Source organism: Centrocercus urophasianus, unplaced genomic scaffold (genome assembly GCF_019232065.1).
Source record: "Centrocercus urophasianus isolate 14NV4802_14NV808 unplaced genomic scaffold, USGS_Curo_1.0 seq_14, whole genome shotgun sequence".
Lineage (NCBI taxonomy): Eukaryota > Metazoa > Chordata > Aves > Galliformes > Phasianidae > Centrocercus > Centrocercus urophasianus.
Genome location: NW_024884586.1, coordinates 29,401,661 through 29,421,403, shown reverse-complemented (window position 1 = coordinate 29,421,403; position 19,743 = coordinate 29,401,661). Strand labels below are relative to the sequence as shown.

At 48.5% G+C, this 19,743-nt stretch overlaps 1 protein-coding gene across 1 annotated transcript; it reads left to right on the top strand.

Moving 5' to 3' along the window:
• The first annotated feature begins 4,185 nt into the window (after positions 1-4,185).
• On the top strand, positions 4,186-7,630 carry NFKBIA (NFKB inhibitor alpha). Its single transcript, XM_042814125.1, has 6 exons — positions 4,186-4,424; positions 4,685-4,793; positions 5,239-5,449; positions 5,952-6,040; positions 6,154-6,414; positions 6,885-7,630. The coding sequence occupies exons 1-6, from the start codon at positions 4,186-4,188 to the stop codon at positions 6,930-6,932; spliced, it is 957 nt and encodes a 318-aa protein (XP_042670059.1). The 3' UTR covers positions 6,933-7,630.
• Positions 7,631-19,743: the final 12,113 nt, after the last annotated feature.

The window sequence follows — 19,743 nt, the reverse complement described above, 5'->3', positions numbered from 1 at the left end:
AAAAATAAGACACAGCCTAAAAATAAAACCAGAACTGAGCGTGGTCAGTCAGAAATCTACATAACATAACAACACTGTGGAGCTCTGGCTGGATACCCTGGTGAGCTCCATTTCTTTAACTGTGGAACAGCCTTAAGATTTCAAATGACTTAATTTGGACCTTGGCTATTCATGCTGAAAAAGTACCTCCCACGTAGTTTGCTTGGTTATCATGTCAGCCTGAATAAGATAGATAAATATTTCCTCTGTATCCACAGCTCACAGTTTTGGGGCTGTTCTTTGACAGTCCCCAGTCAAAAATACATGAGGGGGAGGTGAACAGCCCACGCGTAACACTGTGAGCTGATAAAAATAATCTGTGCTTAAGTCTCTTGTGCCCACATGGGCTTCTAAAAAATCCTTTCAAATTAGCAACAGTCAAATTATTATTGGAAAGCAGGAGGGAAACGTCCTCATTCAGCTCTGGACAAAGAGTTTGGAACTGAATGCTGTCTAGTTCTTACCCCTCTAGCAGCTGTAGATGAGAGGCCAAGGTAAACTGATTTTAATTGCAAAACACTGTCAGAATAAGTGTTTTCTAGCTACTGTTTCCTAGCTTCCACTGAACAACAAAGTCTTTAATCCTTCAAATAAATAAAGGGGAATCCTATTCCAAAAGGGCGCACAGATTAGAAAGGGGGCGCCTCACTTGGACCAACACATGCAGGCAGTGGGTTTATTGCACTGCTTTGCTTTGCTTTTGTTTTTAGCCTGGGCCAAGATCCTCGTGAATGCTGTGAACTCCCTTTCCTCTTATGTTTACTCCTAGACATTCACAATCCCTGAGATTAAGTGGGTGGAAAGAGTTAACAGATATCTGCAGTGGCAATCACAAAAGCACAAAGTTGAGGGACCAACTCTGGTAAATCAACAGCATCACAGAGACAGCAGTAGACAGCTCTCATGATTAGTGTGGCAATCAGGAAATTGCAGTTTAATGTGTTTGCTTGAGGAAGCAGCACGAGAATCTTTCATGTACTTCAAAAATGGATTAAAATCTTACTGCCCCTTTCCAGCAGTCAGGCACGCAAGACTGCTTCTGAACCTTGCCAGCCAGAGACAAAAAAAACCCACAAACATATTCCCCGCAAGCTGGCAGCACAGCAGATGGGGTGTTTAGGGCAGAGGGAACTTTTGCAAAATCCAGTCCTCAGGTACCAGGTGCAAACCCACACAGTCCCAGCCTTTTGCATTGGCACAGCACTTTTCCGGTAGCCCTTTGCTTTGGGAATGCCCTCTGTACTGTGATGTTCGTGTAACAAGGAGAAGGAGCCATTTGCAGAGCATCTGCACAGCCCTTCACTGAGTGCCACAGAACTGCCTCCTTCAGGCAGTAGGGACTCCTAACATAGTCACAAATACAAAATGCAAATACCCTGGGTCTCATGATGATGAGTGTGAAAAGCACTCCTGTGAGATGAGTACATTCAGAACAGACCTATTAAACCAGCATATGCAAGAGGATAGAGGCCTTCAGGTTGGCACAGACCATGGGTCTGAATGGCTGCTCTGATCCTAGGGGCATGCAGCATACAAGTGAGGGGCATACAGCAAATCTGAGCAGCGGGCAACCGAAAGGACAAAATGACACACTGAAAAGCTGAGCTTGTTTCTTTCTATTATATTTACTCGTGCTTGTGGACTATGTGGAAAATTGTACAGAATGATTGATAGAATGAGTTAATTTTCAGCAAGAAAATATTTATTTTTATACTGCCTCAGCAGTATAAAAACAGCACCAATGACCTCCCCACAACTTCAAAACCTTTGTCACTCTGTCTCCTACAAGCTTATGCTCTCCCTCTAGGCAAATACTGTAAACAACATTGTTAGCTGAGAGGAGTTACAGAGAAGATAGCAGCTTTATTTGTTTTAATAGATCCTGCTTGTCCTGTCATCCACTGGCTGCCTGCTACTTCACACAGAGACTGGGGCACCAGCAGGGCTGCTCCTTGATCTGAGCTCTTGGCTGCCTCACAGCCTGGGCACCAGCCTGGGGCCCTGTGGTGAGACTGTCAGAGCTACTGTTAACTCATTTTCTTAGAGCAAAACTCAAAACAAAATAGGCGTCAGTAAACATGCTGCACAGACTTGCACCCACTGGCCCTGAAGCTCAGCCCCCGCTGCCAAGGGCATGGCTGGGGCACTGCAGCCAGCAGGAAGTGGGCTGACCTTTCCAGCCAGAAATCGTTTTGCCATCTCCTTTCCACCATCTACAACTGTCTGAAGCACCACAGCTCCCAGACATACGTAAAACAAGTACACCTCGACATGTGTGCCTCCAAAATGAGGCCTGGCAAATGGTTTCTAAAAATAGCCTGAGGTTGCCTGTGACAGCAGCTGGAAGTAATTTGCAGAGGCAGAGAACTTGTTTTGCTGAATTTGGTTTCCAGCTGCTGCAATGTGGATGGGAAGTTCTGCAGTGTAATTTCTGTATGGCTCCAGCAGAATCCTGGTGGGAGGCTGCTCAACTCAGGCCTGCGCCCAACTCCCTGCGCTGCCATGAGGCAGGCAGGAGGAGATTCATTTGGTAATTAAGTTCCCCCTGCCAATTTACATTAAAAAGGGGAAACCCTTTCAAGAAGCTTGCAAAACTTTCATAACCCTATAACCTATACAAGAAAAAGTTGCCTGGCTTTTTTAAACCTGCCCAAAAGCACCAGCGGGCTGTCCCAGGCCTTGAGATGAATAATGAGAAAAAGGCCAGGAATGGTATGGACGGGCTGGAAACCAAGACCAGATGTTTTCAGGAACCCATGTGCCCTCTCTGCTCTTCCTCCCCCTTTCATCTTTAGGTTTTCTCCCAGGGCCTCTTGCAGAGGGACACCATCCCACGGGAAAGTGGTCAGAGCACATCTCAGGCAGTTAGTCAGCCAGGCCAGCAATTGCTGCAAGAGGAGAAAAATTCTTAATGGGAATCCCCCACATCTGAGAAGCAGCAGAGAAATTCACCAGGGAAAAATTCGGCATCACTAAACCCCATACTGCCTTTAATCCTTGTGGGAGGCTGCATTCAGCCAGCTCTCATTGCAAGCAGATGGGAGGGCATCAGTAAAAAGCAGAGAAGAAAAAATTAAAGTGGACTCAGAGAATAAGGATGCAGACAGAATATATCACTTTTTAAGGGGGAAAAAAAGGTTTTTTTGTTTTGTTTTGTTTTTTAAATTTTCACAACTGTTCTGAAGGGTTCTGTATAGTAATTGGCAAGAACTGCATGCACAGAGCGGAGCATGACTTTCCTTCCCATTGCATATCACAGAGACAGATTAAAATCTTCCACAGCAGAAGGTGAGTTGTCCTGAAGGCTGATGCCATACCTGCAGGCCTGCAGCCAGTGTGACAGTTTAACACAAGTCATGCACAATAGCATGGATCTCTCAAATAAATTATTAGCATTGTGACACACTCAAGGCTTTGGGACCTGCAGTCAATGCAGACAAGCTCTTCTCCTGCAGCCCTAGGCCCTGCGTGGAGCTTCCCTCCCCCGAGACTGCTGCAGGACAGGCAGCGCCAGAGGGCAGGTGTGGGTGCTGTTGGGACAACGCGGGCACAAGGACGGAGCACTTGGAGCAGCACAGCAGGTGCTCAGCGCGCTGACCGCAGCCTCAGCATCCACCCCTCTGGGCAGCGACGGGCCCAGAGTGGCGCCACCTCGCCACCAGAAGGCCTAAATCTGCCCTCGGTCCGACGCACGCCAGGTGAGCGCTGGTTAATGCCCCCTCGGGGAGGCCCTCATCCCGCGCCGGGCGGGGGAGCCCCGGGCGGGCTGCAGCGCAGGGCAGCAGGCCGGGCGCCGCAGGGAAGTACCGCGGGCAGCGCGTTACTCAGCGGGACGGCGAGTACTTCCCCGCGCCGAGCCCCCCCGGCAGGCGCGGCAGGGAATTCCGCCGGGCTGGGCTGGGCCGGGCAGAGTTGGGCCGGCCCCGTCCCTCCCCTGCCCGCCCCTGGCGCCGAGCAGGACCGGGCTCGCCCGAGTGGCTGGAAATTCCCGCGGCGGCGGCTCCTCCCCCGCAGAAATCCCCTCGCCGGGGTGTATAGGCGCTCGCTGCCGCCGCCGCCGCTCACTCGTGGATGCCTGCTTGTCTCGAGACGTCGTCGCCAGCACCAGCAGCCGCGGCGTCGCGCCGCCCCGCCAGCCCCGCCGCCATGCTTAGCGCCCACCGCCCCGCCGAGCCGCCCGCCGTGGAGGGCTGCGAGCCGCCGCGCAAGGAGCGGCAGGGCGGGCTGCTACCGCCAGACGACCGCCACGACAGCGGGCTGGACTCCATGAAGGAGGAGGAGTACAGGCAGCTGGTGCGAGAGCTGGAGGACATTCGTCTGCAACCCCGCGAGCCGCCCGCTCGGCCACACGCCTGGGCCCAGCAGCTCACCGAGGACGGCGACACGTAAGTCGGGGCCGCGGGAGGCCGGGCCGGGACGCGCCGGCGGCGGGGAGGCGCCGGGCGGGGAGCGGAGCAGAGCGCGGAAAGTCCCTGGAGCGGCGCCAGGAAGAGGCGGCTCCGCGGCGCGGAAAGCCCCGGCCGCCGAAAGCCCCGGCTTTCGAAACGTGCACATGACTGCGGCCGTGACCCGGGCGCCGCGTCAGCCACGTCCCGCGGGGGGATTTAGGGCTCACGTAGGGTGCTTCCTTTTTTTCTTGGTGCAGTTTCCTCCACTTGGCGATCATTCACGAGGAAAAGGCCCTGAGCCTGGAGGTGATCCGGCAGGCCGGTGGGGACGGCGCTTTCCTGAACTTCCAGAACAACCTCAGCCAGGTACGCTGCACCCCCGGCCCGGGCCGCCCCCACAAAAGGCCCGCGGGGAATTCCCTTGGAAAAGTTTCTCTGTAGTTGGATGGATGCTAAGTTGGAGCCTACGTTGGGGAAAGCACCTGGCCCACTTCGAGCAGTGAGGATGCAGCACTTTGTCCTACTGCAGCCTCTTACATTTTCTGTATATGATACAATGGATTGTGTTCCTCTCCATTGGGATGTTAATGATATCCTTCATATGGATGGAATGTCTGATATCTGGAGAGCCCCAAGTCCATGGCTTCCAGACTAAAGAGCAGCAGTGTGCTGTGCCAGGAAGCATAAAGACCTGACTTGCAGTACTTGCAGTTGGGCAGAAGTCCTCAAAAGCCACTGCATGGTTTGTGTATTTGGACATTTGCCACACTTGTCACGTAACTCAAAGCTGTGTGTTCCCTCCTGCCTGCAGACTCCACTCCACCTGGCGGTAATCACAGACCAGCCTGAAATCGCCGAGCACCTGCTGAAGGCTGGCTGCGACCTGGATGTCAGGGACTTCCGTGGGAACACCCCACTCCACATCGCGTGCCAGCAAGGCTCGATCCGCAGCGTCAGCGTCCTCACGCAGCACTGCCAGCCCCACCACCTCCTCGCTGTCCTGCAGGCCACCAACTACAATGGTACGCTCGCGCTGCTCTGGCAGAGACCTCTTGAGAAGTATCTCGTTCCCTTTGCAGTGCTGAGGACGCCCCAAAGCAATGCAGTATCTGACTTCCTTAAGATGTCCTGGGTTCAGCCTTCTGGGCCTTCTTGCTCATGATCGTTGGCTCTCATGGGCCCTTAAGTTTTGTATTTTTAGTGAGTACTTCTGCATAACTGCATACTCTGCAATTATGTTTTTGTGTGTTCCTTTTTTTTTTTTTTTCCTTTTTTTCTTTTAATTTTTAGTTGTTACAGTAAGGCACAGTTAAACACTGGAATAAAGCCTCTAAGAAATATTTCCAAAATCCAACCCAGTTATCCATACTTAACAGAAGCTGGAAAGCTGTTTTGAAAAACGTGTTTTTGCCCTGGTTAATTTACAAACTTAGATATTGTCCTGTCCTATCATCCTGACTTTAAACAAGTTATGGGACATTAGGTAAGACTTACTCAAATTTTGCCTTTGTTTTTATCTCCCAGGACATACATGTCTCCATTTGGCATCTATTCAGGGATACCTGGCTGTTGTCGAATACCTGCTGTCCTTAGGAGCAGATGTAAATGCTCAGGTATGTACTTTACAATATGAATTTGACTGAGCTGTCTAGTCAGAAGAATCAACAGGTGTGACAGTGCTAAGTCTCACTCCCCTAATGCAGTACCTAATGTTGTTTCCAAACAGGAGCCATGCAATGGGAGAACAGCACTACACTTAGCCGTAGACCTGCAGAACTCAGACCTGGTGTCACTTCTGGTGAAACATGGGGCCGATGTGAACAAAGTGACCTACCAGGGCTACTCTCCATATCAGCTCACATGGGGACGAGATAACTCCAGCATACAGGAGCAGCTGAAGCTGCTGACCACAGCTGACCTGCAGATACTGCCTGAAAGTGAGGATGAGGAGAGCAGTGAATCAGAGCCAGAGTTCACAGAGGATGAAGTAAGTACTGTTTGCTTCTTTTCAAGAGAGGAGTCACATCCTGCCCGTTGTTTGGCTGGTGTTGCAGGGATGACCTCTTCCCTATAAAACTTTTTGGGATAACAGCCCATGAAGTAAGGCTGTGCTGCCAACCATCACAGGAGTGACGGTTAGGGCAAGGATATAAATAGAATGAGCTTAAGAGTGAAATATAAATAATACACTGGGGAACAGAGGGTAGCTTCTCACTGATTTCTCTGTAGGTATACTACAGAACTTCATGACATAAAATAGTTAATGAGTGGATTTGGACTTCTCAGCGTTTGTTTTTGTGACAGTCTTAGTGCTGTTAAATAGCAAATGTAACCATTTCAGTGTGTAAGTTGCAGACCTACTGGAGTTAGGGCATGTAGAATTTGGCTGCTGTCCCAGAGTAGATGGGATACTCCTAGTAGGAGTTTGGCATTAACAGCATTTTGTTTTTCTTCCAGCTTATGTATGATGACTGCTGTATTGGAGGAAGACAGCTGACATTTTAAAGCAGAAGTTTCTTTGAAAAGTGACTATGTACATATGTATAGGAAAAAAAGCCTGACTTTCTTCATTTAAAAAGAAAGTCTATACTCGAAGGAGAAAAAAGTACTGAGATACTACACTGCCCAGCCAGGAGCACGTCATGCTAACAGGTTCCATGTTCTGACCTGTACTTCAGTAACAGGAATGGGATGTGTAACATTGTTAAGAGATCAGTGAACATGCACACCATCTGATAAAGAGCTACGTTATCTAATTTTCTCTGCTGCATGAGGATAACAGACTGCACGTCCAATGTACTGTAAAAAATGCATTTGAGAGCGGCCTTGTGACACTAAGTGCTGTGAGGAGTGCTCATCCCCTCGGTGGCAAGACAGGCCTGCACAAACGTCCCATCTGCTTGAAGACTGTGAAGTTGGCATTAGGTTAAGGCACTGCTGTGCCCTGCTCCCTGATCATGGCTGCTCAGGGTTGAGGTGCAGCAGGTGGAGAAGTCTGACCATGGGAAAGGTGACCTGGCTGCTGGGAGGAAGGTAGCAATGATGTTAACTGTGGGCATTGGAAACTGTGTGTTTCACACCATGTGTGTCATAATTGCTACACTTTTTAGCAACTGTAAAGAATGTAAATACTGTACATTTTTGTTTATAATTATTTTGGTACCTGTGAGATATGTATTTATTAAAAAAGGCAAATTTCTGTACCCAGCCTTTGAAACAGTTCATTATCCATCTCATCATGAGCTGCATGGGATCCACATGGTCAGCTTTTTCAGTAAGAGCTGATGTAGTAAACATATGGGGTCAGAGGCTGGGGGGTTTTGGGTAGTTCACTACAGGAAGAGTAGGACATGTAAGCAGCTTTCAGCTCCCAGCATTTCTGCTGCAGCTAATTTTAGCAACACACGTAGGTGTAGCTTCCTGTGCTGGTTGTTGCAGGCAGGTAGGGGGTTGGGATTCCCCATCTGCTACACAAGTGCCACATTGTACATGCTACGGAGAGACTGAGTCTATCTTCAGTGAGAGGTGCCTGCTCTAGGGGCACCTTTTTTCCGGCTCCTGGTGTCTCGGGGTGCAGTGAGGATGCAGAGCACAGCTTTGAAACCTGGTTACTCTTGTATTGACTTGCTCAGGGACGTTTGCAGAGCAGCCCTGTGCCTGCCTTCCCTCTCATTTATCACAGCCTGAATCTGCTTTGAACTTGGACACCTTCAGACTTTCCAGCGGGGATTTCCGCAGGAAGGAGTGCATGCCCGGGAAGGAGCTCTGCTGCCTTTCCCCAAACTGCGGGTGGGGGCCTCCCCTTCTCCCTGCTGTGGGAGCTGCAGCTCTCCCTGCTCAGCCTACAGCTATGAAATAGGTGCCCTTAACACATTTAAGTTATTCCTCTATGTTTTCACCAGGAATTAGTGCAGATGGAATAATTCTGCTTAAACTCCCATCTGCATCTGATCGCCTTTTGGCAGTGTGGTGCAGAGCAGGCCTAATTTTAGCTGCAGATACTGGAACGGTATGTGATGAACATAAAGCAATCGCTCAGTTGAGTGAAGCATGACCACAGCCAGCTTTCGGGCTGCATTTCACCTGTGCCACAACCTTGGGATCAGGGTGGGGTGCGTCAGAGCTGCTGACGCAGGACAGAGCTCTGCTAGGAGCACCAGCCAGGGGACTTTTGTGCAGCTGGCAGTTGGCCAGGCTTAAAAGCCAGTGTGGGTGGTGATGGTTCCAGCTTGCACAGGGAGACCCTTTTCCTCTCCCATGAGGGATTTCTGATACAACCTGTGCAAAGGGCTGTTTGGTATGAGGAAGAGCACTGCAACTGCCTGGGTGCTTCTTAATTTGCATGGGAGCTAAAGGCTGTTGTGGAAGTGACTGTACAGAAATTGTAATCCTGAGTCATTTATACTTCCCCTCCACTCTCATAGCATTAGAATTGCCCAGGTGTACACACTGGAACTTCCTTCTTGTAGAAAGGGCTATGCCTGAAGTTCAAGCCTGCACATTTTCCAGGACTGGGTCTGTGCAATAATCTTTTTTTCTGGGGCTTTGGGCCTCACCCTGCACTCCTGCAGATATAGCACCTACTAAATCTGATCTGTGGATGAAGTGGTGGGGGTTTATCCACCTACAGCAAAGAATCCCAGACAAATTTCAGCCTTTCCTGATTAAGCACCACATTGCAACAGTTGAAAATAGAAAATGTTCCAACATCCAGCTACATCCCAATTTCCCACTGACAAAACATGGGCTTGAAATTATGTCAGGGTCCTTTGGAAGCATTCACCACCTATAGATATCAATGTGCTGGAAGTGCTGAGGTACATGGCCAGACCTGGTATACAAATATTTAAATAGATATCATCTGAATACAAATATTTTTTACTCAAAGGCTGGAGCGAGAGAGAAAAGTGCAGTTATCAGGAGTATCGGTCTGGTTGAGTACGTTCAGAGGCAGTTGTATGTTCCCTGGTGCCCAGCGCAACATTTAGACAAATAATACCTTAGGCAGGTGCAGTTATAACATCATAAGAGTTCTACAATGACTGAATAAATGAAGCAGATGCTGTACTGCTGTACAAGGAAGTTCTACAGCTAACCAAATCATTGCCAAAGTACTGGTTATTCTACTGTTTACCTTCATCAGTCATGCAAAAGTAACAAAGTAGTGAAAATGCAGGAAATGCAGTTTAAAGCAAATAGAACAGAGGGTAATGTGAGAATATGTGTCTGTTCACAAACTAGCTTTGTGCATGTTTTATATTTGCAGCCACTCCACAGGGTATATTGCTAGTGCAGTGTTTCGCCTTTTCACTTGATGGAACTTGATTGTGCTGTAACACAAAAGTGAAGATCATCCATTATACGTTACCCCCCACCTCCCAAGAAATCAAATTTTGACACATGCCCTTAGCTACTGCTTATCTGCACTCTTTTCCACACCTATCCATTTGGAAAGATCTTTTGAGACTGGCTTTGTTGATTACCTTCTGCTTCCTTCTTAGCACTCTTGTAGACATGTCTCATTAGTGAGAATAGGAAAGGAAGATCCTTCACCATTCATTCATTCTGCCACTATGGCTGCTGTTAGCAGAACAACTCAGCTTGCTCTCACTTGTCTGCTCCCTCCTGCCAATTCTCCTCCACAGTGGCCCAAAACCTTCTTCCAGCACCTTGAATAGGGCACTATGAGGCTCAGCAATCTTTAAAGGGTCCAAAAGCATCCATTCCACATACAGATCAGGGTCCGATTCAGTTTAGTTTCAGTTTCCTGACTGGCAACTGCCAGGAGCATGCACTACAGAAAAGCATACAAAAAGAGCAACTATCAAGCAGTACTGAGCACAGTCTCCTAATTTCAGCAACCCTGTGATTTAAAGACTGCCAGAGATCAAGGTGGCCTCTTTCTGTGAGATGGTTCTTTATGAGGTTTTATTGTACAGAACTTGTAAACTTCTGAAGTTGCTGCACACCTCCAACATCAGCAGCATCTTGTGACAGGATTGCCCCAGTCCACTTACAAGTGGTGTGAAGAAGCAATCAGATAACTTCCTTTGAAATGCCCCTGACTACAGATTGATCCTCATAGCACATTCTCCTTCCGATTTATCCTGTGGTATCACAACTCTATTTCCTCCTGGGACTGCAACTTTTGCTGCCTTCACTCCATGGACATTGCTGCCCTGGAGCTGCTGGGGACTTCCCACACAGGATCCCTCATCCCTCTGTTCTTCAGAATCAGGACAAGCACACAGCAGTACATTTCTCCCATTCCTTGGGAATTCCCTCGGTATTTTTTCTTAATGTAATCACACCTATTGTTATTAACAGGGTCAGTTCTCTCCATTAGCCCAGGTCTTCAGCACCTTTGTCTTCCCCTTTTCTGCTCCCAACCAGCAGCATGATCTGCCTTTTCCTGCTCTTCTCTGCATTCCAGACTGAACCCTTTCTTTGGGTCTCTCCTGTTCTCCTGCACCAGCTTCCCTGTGAACTCATTCACTCATCCACTTTCATGCACTGTACTCCACGAGCTAGCATTTTTGTGTCCATCCTGTGCCCTTTGCTCATATCTGTAGATCTCTTTGATAATCTCTCAGGGATATTCCCATACTTCCTTATATTGCACAGACAGGTCTGAACTCTATTTCCTCCCACACCCTCCTCTTCCTCTTAGTACTCTGGCTCCCTGCAGGCCTCTCTTACCCCCCAGCAAATTCTGAACCCTTCTCTTTAACTCACTGTACAAATTGTGAAGATGCAGATGCCTCACCTCAGCCTCTCTACCCTCAACAAGGAGAGCTAGGACAGGCAGCCCACATGTTGGGCAGCTCACAGCATGAGGGGCCTGCGCTTCAAGATTTAACTCCTACATTGCAGATTTGACTCTACACTGCAGGATTTAATGCCTACAGTGTGGGGTTTAACTCTTGCTCTACTGCAGCCCTTCATCATTAGGAAATGGCTCCCTGTTGACTCTTTGGTATTTTACATACCACACATAGCACAGAAGCACTACTGGACCAGACAGGGCCAAGGCACAAGGTTTAGCAATAAACTGGCCCTACATACAGCTAGTGGGCCCTGCTGCATGACTGCCTCAGTAAGGCTCAGTGCACCAAAAGGCAGGGAGGACACTAAGAATCTTAATCTGTTTAAAAAACAGTTGCTGGCTTTACCCCACAGCTTTATTTATTTGGGACAGGAACTGCAGCTGCACAGCCTCTCCTCATCTCCAACAGCCAGTCAGAGCTCTCTGAAGCCTGCACATCAGAACCAAAAGCTGGTACATTTAACATGGTTTTAGTGTAAGAAACCAAAGTCCAGAGGGCTTGAAACAGAACCACCCCTTCCTTGGAGGTTTGACTTCCCTTCTTCCCCCTCACTTCAGCTCTCAGTTTGTCCCAAGGCCATGTGCTTGTCCAATTCTCCAGAGGACTTTCCAGTCTGGATCAGAAGAAAGATGGGTTTTTCTCTGCTCAATCCTTTCTGCTGTGTCACTGCTTTATAGCCATCACAAGCCGCTGCAATGCATGCTGTCACTTTTCCCAGCAGTGGTCACACTGCTTGTGGCCATAGAGGTCTCACCACCTCTCCAGGCAGACTTGTCCCCACCCTGGTCCCACCTCCTGCCTGCTGCTACCCTGCTTATTTATTGAGCTTAACCTGGGGATTAGTGTTCTTACTTGGAAGGAATAGGCCCCCAAAACTTCAATTTAAATCCTTTCCATGTTCCCTGTTTAAGGTAATGAGATTAATTTCCCTGTGTGTCTTTCAAAGGACACCCTGAAAAGAAGCTTGTCATCCCTCCAATCAAAAATAAAACACAAAGCACAGTGTGAAAACAAATGAGTGAATGCATGCTAAGTGCTGCAAGATCATCACACAGAAAGAGCCTTAAAACGCAAACATTTCTAACTTGAGCGCACCCAGAAAAGTGCACATGGCTATGATTACAGAGTAAGTTTTAACTCAGTTAATTATTATCCCAGGATTTCAATAGCTTGGAGGAGGGAGTTTCACAAGGAAGGAGGGAAGAGTTCTGCAAGCACTGTGCTTCACAAGCCTGTTTGTCTGCACCTGGGACTGCTCAGGTGTTGCACAAGAGGCAGCCCACACTGAGCAGCTGCCAGCAAGGGGCTGTGCTGCTCACCATGCACACAGTGCAGGAGGACTTGAGCTGTCTTTTTCCTCTCTGCATGGGAAAAGGACACGCAATTTCTGAGCTAGAGATCTGAGCATGTGTTGAACCAAGGACTGAAAGTCAGTAATGATAGCTGCCTGGCCCAAGCAGCACACAGAGTGAAACCACCCTCTTATTTAAATTTTTCTAAGAGGAGAACTTTCCACTCCAATCTGCGTCAGGGCTGATGCTTCTGGACTCAAGCTAAAACACCAGCCTGACTTCTTGTAGCAGCCTCTCTGAGAAGCCTTGCACCAGCAAACAAGAAAGCAAACAAAATCTCACCTCAGCTGCATGAAGCCTACTTACCCTGGGCTGTGCCAAGCTTGGTCTGAGGAAAACTCTTCAGAAGAGGGGGATTCACACCACCCACTCACCTCTAAACACACTTGACCTGCATCTCCTGTCTAACTGCCTCAGGAAATTTCCTGAGCTGTAGCAAAACATCCCACACTGCCTGTCTGCCCAAGACCTACCCATTCTCCCATCCCTACAGGCTTGCCCTACAGCAACAGCAAGCTGAAATGCCTGGCATTGAGATGCTGGCATATCCTGTGGGACCCTGGCCCTCTTCTTAAGGTGGTTATTTTTCACATGAAAATGCATTAAGCTTTTCCCACTGTGTGATTTTTGGATCTGCTCCCAGGCTAAGAGAGGTGGACAGCCACACACAGCCAGCGCTTCTGCCAGCATTGCCTTCTGCCCTGGCAACAACACACCAAGCCAGTTAGTTTTCTTCTCTGTGCCCTGGCAAAGGAGGCTGACCTCCAAAACGCATAGGTATCTGCTTCTCTTTGTGAGCCATTTCTGTTTCCAAAGGACCTGTGAAGTTAGGAACCAGTAAGTCTTCATTTCCTTTTTCAGAGAACTCTTGACAAAGTGGGATGAGGAAGCCACCCAGATCATTTTGCAGTTGGCTGTCTTCAGCGCTTCCTTCCTTCCAAGCAGCATTCAAGGTGGTCCACTGAGACTGGGTGCTCTGGGAAGCCCATTCCTAAACGTAGCTGTGCTGAAGGGTAGCAGATAAGAGGAAGAAGCTGTATCCACACACTGTCTCAAACTGGAGAAGAGCATGTCAGTACAGCACAGCAACAACAAGGCACACATAACACCTAGCACACTTTTCAGAAATATTTAGGTGTGCAGAGTGCGCAAATGTACCTGCACTGCAACATCCTGAGAATTAATGCCAATTTCACCAGACTCTCTGTTTAATTTAATAAAAAAGTGGAATAATTCAAAATAGCTGTTTTTCCCCCAGTTTCAAAGGAAACATTCTGTTTTGCTTTAGTTAGAAACAATTATTGTTAGAAAACAAACAAACAACGATTAAAATAATATTGAGAACTTCTGAACTAAAACAGAATACTCAGGAGGCTTAGAAAACAAGGTTTTTTGTTTCTTTGTTTGTTTGTTTTGTTTCTTTGGAAACACCAGATGTTTTTGTCACTCACCTGTAATAATTTTTCTCCCAAGTTTTTGCAATTGTGATAACACAATTTCCTCTTCCACTCTTCTCCTGACTCATGTGAACTGGGCATACATCTGACCTGGGGCTTGCTGTCTCATCTGTGAAAAGCCAGCCCCAAAATTTGCATCCAATTGTAGTCTCTACAGTAGCTATTAAATTCCTTGGGTTTGTTTAGGGGCAGGTTTTCAGTTGGCCTTGCAGCTGAAAGCCTTCAGTCAGGTCTACTCAGCTGCCCATTGCAATTTGAGGCATTCCTTCACCTCACACAGGTGGATCCTATTTCCTACATCCACTGACTCTATCTTTTGGCTGCTCCAGATGAACAGCATTAGAAGATAGCTCACAGGAGGGGATATTTTCAAAATAGATCCAGAGAATTTTGTTGTGGTGGAAGTTTTGGGGCTGGAAGCTTACAGCTTCTCACAGGTTAATGGATGCTGATTCAGGCACCTTGTGGTTAGTGTCCTGGTGTGTAAGATGTTACCCATGACTTAGACCATGTCTCCACGCTGATTCAACCAAAGGCGTGAAGCCAGTGCACAGGACCCAGGGCTGTTAGGTGTTTCCCATGCAGATGCTTTCATTTAGCACCAAAGTTGCATGAAAGGAACTCATTTTGTCCTTCTCTTCCTGTGGGTAAGTCCCTCGCATTGCGAGCAAGTTTGTCATGAAACACCAGCAAGAAGGACTTCTTAGCATTGCTTTAGGAAAAACATTATCTCCACAGCTTCACAAACTGTACAACTGGACCCTTGCCTGCTGTAACAACAGGGGAAAGATAAATCTGTATAGCCTTATTAATGATTTTCCTTAATGTTGTATGAAATATCATCTTCATCTCTGGTCTGCAAAGCATCCGAGTCTTTGAGCACAGCTAAAATTAGCAAGGGAGCCATTTGGAAGCAGCATTCCTATGGGCAGTGGTGAGCTGCCTGGTGAGTAGGGGTCCACCAGTGCAAGCTGCCTTGGGGAAGCTGCTGCTGTGAATGACACCATCCTTCCTGGAGAGACAGCAAACCACCCCAGCATGGGTGTGAAGAACGATGGAGCAGTGCTGGGTCCTACTATAAAGGGAGCTTTAAAGGGTGATCTAAAATGGAGGTATGCCCTAACGCAGGTTGGGAGAGGTGCCATCTGCCCACCAGTTCCACTGAAGTGAGCAGGAGTTCAGCGCCTCTCCCACTGAGCCTCCAGGAGTTCTGGAGGAAGCAGGAAAGTGCAAGCTGGCTCCCAGTGAAGGATCTGACTTTACCTTATTTTGTGAAGTGGTGAAAAAGAGGCAGTGATGGTAAATGCAAATATCTGCAACACATCAGGGCCTCAGCACGGAAAATATTTTGAACCTGCTCACCCCTTGCAATACACAAGCATGCAGAGAAAGGAGCAGTGGCTGTGACATGTGATTCACATGGGCCTTGCTGCAAAGACCAACTGCTCTTCTGGAAAGAAATATTGCTGAAAAATCTCATGGAGTAAGGAGTCTTTGGACTCCCTCTAAGACATGGTTGAAATAGGTGCTGAAGATCTGCTCTTAAGAGGGAGAGCTTGACACGCATTGCTGCCTTTGGCATTACAAGAAATGAAGAAGAAAGAGGAAATGATCTGAGCTGTATGCACGCAACATGAGCTGCATCAAACAGCAGTTAGTATGATTCTCCCAGGATGCAGTGTTGCAGCTACATTACTGTCACTCTCTCTCTTAGTGCTGACAGCCAAATTATTTCTTGCATAGCTATAGTCACACACCTAATAAGCTTGATCCTGCACAAACCCAGAGCATCTTCCCTTTGCTAACAGGCATTCTGTTGGGTCCTGTGCCTGCAAAGCACCAAGATCTCCAGTGTAATTCCAGACGTGGTGCTGGCATGGCTCCGAGCATCCCCAGGGTGGGCCCCAGCTCCACCCAGCCCTTGCAAGCTGTGTGCTCCCCATCTGCCAGCCAGGCTGCGGGTGTCACACAAGAGAGCCTCTGTGCCAGCAGCCAGCACAGCGCACACTGATTAATTCTAAAGGAATGAGGGAGAGGGAAAGAGATGTTTTTGCTAGCAAGCAGCCAGCAATTAAGGATTGCAATAATACGAATGAGCCTGACCAAGGGTGATATTAGCTTTTCAAAATACTTATAGCAAAACTAATACTACAGGTCTGCAGTGGGGAAAGCTGAAGTGTAGCTACTCGATGGTTTATCTTATCCCTGCTGCTGGGTGCCATAATTAAAGCATCCCTGATCCATCAAAGCACTTTCCAGGGACAGAGAGCAGCAGGGGCTGAGAGAGTGAAGCCTCTGGCCCTGTCACTGCTAGCCCAAGTCTGCATGTGCCCCAGGTCACTAGGACCCAGCACAAACCTGCCCTGGAAACAAGGCAGAGCCTGCAATGGGCATGCAGCCTGCAGGACTCAGACTGTGAGCTCCCTGGGGCTCAGGCTGCTTGCAAATATCATTGTGCATCTGCCTGGAGAAGGTGTACTGCCAGTCCTCTCCTTTGCAGGGCCACAAGGATTACAAACTGGTAAAAACAGCACTAGCAGAGTTAAAAGTGTGATGCTTCCAGCTGTAAGTGTACCCACCAATGTCTGCTGTTCAGGCCCTCCCTCTGTGCAGGGCTTTCCTCAGGTGCATTAGGTTCCAGCAAAAGAGCAGATTTCCATCGGTGATATATAATAATGTGAGGTGAAAGACTGTGGGGTCCTGAGCAGAGTAAGGTGGATATTAAGTAGGATTTCTGGCTGGGCCTGGCCTATGCAGTTCCATCAGGTTTCACCTTTGCTCAGCCCATCTTGCAGAGGCGCTCTATGCAAATGCAGTTCTCAAGCTCTAACACACGTGACTTTTGAAATGTTCAAGCTATTCAGAGAACAATTTATAGGATCAGATTTTCCTATGTCCCCTCAAGTCATTTTATTAATCACTGGGACCATTCTCAAACGCCTTTCAACACTGAGAAATTCCAGTTAATCATAGCCTGCCCTGCTATCACCCTTCTCAGCATTAGATGGAGAAAGAAATGATGCAGCGAGGACCTTAGTCACACTAACAGTGCTTCAAGGCTAAGTGGGGAATGGGATGTGAATCATCTTTGCCTTTTCTTTCATTTAAGGGAAATAGAGAATACAACTGCTGCTGTGAGTATGAAATGCAAAAGACAGTGACAGCGCTTCCTGCTTTATTCCCACACGGGTCCATGCAGCCCAATCCTTCCCTGCGTGCAGTTATATGGACTGAAATAGCCCAGCTCTATTTAAAGCCATTCCTTGGAGATTTGCTGACTGCATCTTAGTGAACACAAAGCTGTTATCCAGGACTGGCTGTGGAGTGAACCAAAGGATACTTTCCAAAAAAGCCAGTTCCTGTTATGTAACTCAACCTCACCTTGTCCAGAGACTTTTTGCGCATTACAGATGTAGAAGGGCAGCAGGATGTGGTGTGAGGAGAAAGCAAACCAGCTTGTCAGGAAAGTGCAAGCATGGTAATGATAAGCACTGCACCTCTTCACTTTTAAAAAAATTTTCACAGCTTGCTGAAATCAACAGGGCACTTTTGGCACCCAAGGTACAGAGCAAGGAGCAGCTTGAGCAAGCAAAGGGGAATATGAAGCCATTGGCCAACATGGTAGGGAACAGAAGGTGAAGCAGGATCTCCCTCATGCAGCCCCACAGGAGTGGATCCCCTGCTGCAAAGGAGCATCCAGAATTTGTTTATGTGCTTTGAGCAAGGGCTCTACTAAAGAGCTGAGCGCTCAGCTCCAGCTCCTTCTACCACTTCAGGCTGCTCCTGCCCTACTAAACGTAAAGACCTTTTGGGGCACTGAGGCCATGGTATCTGCAGTGGTTTCCTGCCAAAGCAACAGGAAGCTGCAGGCATCACATCTACGCCCAGAAGCTGGTCATGCTGTGGAGCCTTTGCAAGCTGCCCGAAAGGGTCAGGGCCAGCCAGTGAGCCTGTGGCAAGGAAAAGCTGTGCAACTCACTGCAAGCCAGCTGGGCAACTGCTTGCTGCAAGCAAAGAGCTCATTGCATGTCTGCCCTAGGGAGGAATCCTAGCGAGCTTCTGGACAAGCAGCAGCTGCTGTGCTTTTGTTGGGATTTCCTGGCCTGAAATACATGTATATGTGCTGTGGTGCTGTGCATACACTGACAGGTTATATGCATCAGGCTTCCTGCACTGTGGGCGGCAATCTGCTCAGGGTGGCCAGAGAGCTGCAGCTGCTGTTGCACAACAGATCCCAGGATTTCCAAACACTTGGCTGTTGCTGGACCACAGCTGTAGTGCTGCCTGGTGTCAGCCCAACCAAAGCTCTTGGCTTCAGCACCAGCATCACTTTCAAGGGTGCTAAGAGCTTGTCCAGGCACAAGGTGCCCGCTCTGTTGTTTGGTACCCTCTTTCAGGAACTAAGATGTGGCCACCTGCCCCTGCTGGTCCCTTCCATGAATTAACCTGCACACGCCATCAAGCTGCTGGCTTTCCTGGCTGATCTGAGCACGACTCTGGATAGCAAGCTGCCATTAATCTAACAGCCAGGTTTGTACATTGCATAGCTTGTCATTAACTTTGGTACATCTCACTTTTTTGTTGACGTGAGTTCCTAGCTGTCCATGCTCAAATGACACGTGGAGCCTGGAATCTCCCCACCCCCAAACCCTTCTATCACTGGATAAAGCCACCTCCCTAAACCATGGCCAACAGCCTAATTGCAGCTCTCAGCAGCATGCCTGTATTAACACACTCCCGCACTGTAATGCCAAGGTCATAGATTCAGGCTGCAGCCCTGTCTGCGGAGATAGTGTTGACAGTTTTCTTGTTCTGCCTCAAAGCCATTCAGCCCATCTTCCCCCCACCCCCCACTGCTGCCAGCTAGTAGTTGTAAAGCAGTGTCCCCTTACATGAGCTCCTGTGCAAAACACTTTTGTTTTGCTTGATGAGATTTATCAGCCTAAAGGGATAAACAGATCTGTTCCTAGAAGCTTTGCTGCAGGAGCTGGCAGCCTCCACCAGTCACCAGAGACAAAGAAGAGAAGGCAATGCCAGAAGTTACAGGAGATGGCAGCTTCCAAGGCCACTCCTCTCCCTCCATCATCCTGAGCACATCTCTCCAGCAGGCCCTGCCACAGCTGCACGCTCCTGCAGAGCCTTTGTGAAATGTGGGAATCAAAGCTGTGCTTAGGGCAATCCAACTTATGTTGGCTAATACAGTGGGGCCTCGTTCTCTGAGTTGAGCAAACCCATAATTTTTGCTGGGGATGATGGGCTCTGGAAGCATGCTGAGCCACTGGGGGACCTGGTCACGTTGAGCACTGCTCTGCAATTTGTTTGCTGCCCAGAGCGTTTCAGGCTGTTAGGGTTACATGAAGCTCTCTGAACAACAGGCTGAGTCTGATACTTAAAGATATCACAGTCACCATCCTAGAGATCTTTCCAATCTGGTATCATCTTCAGCCACGTCTCGTGCTTGAGATGTCAGAATATAACCTCATTGTCACCAGAGCTCCCAGTCAAGCAACAGAACAGACCTGTGTAGGGAGATGCTTCTGCCTGTTAGGGAGACCATCTGAGCCACCCAGTAGCAGGACTACTAGCAGCTATGTACGAGATCCCAGCTAGAGCTGAGTTCTGCAGTGCTGCAGAAATGCAGGAGCTTTTCAGCCCCTGCTTCAGGGAAGGCTGCTTGCTT

Bases quoted from the DNA above. Each gene is read 5' to 3' on its own strand.
- NFKBIA (XM_042814125.1), top strand. From the start codon at position 4,186: ATGCTTAGCGCCCACCGCCCCGCCGAGCCGCCCGCCGTGGAGGGCTGC. The intron at 5,450-5,951 runs GTACGCTCGCGC...TTTATCTCCCAG, and splicing joins GCAGGCCACCAACTACAATG to GACATACATGTCTCCATTTG. The intron at 6,041-6,153 runs GTATGTACTTTA...GTTTCCAAACAG, and splicing joins GAGCAGATGTAAATGCTCAG to GAGCCATGCAATGGGAGAAC.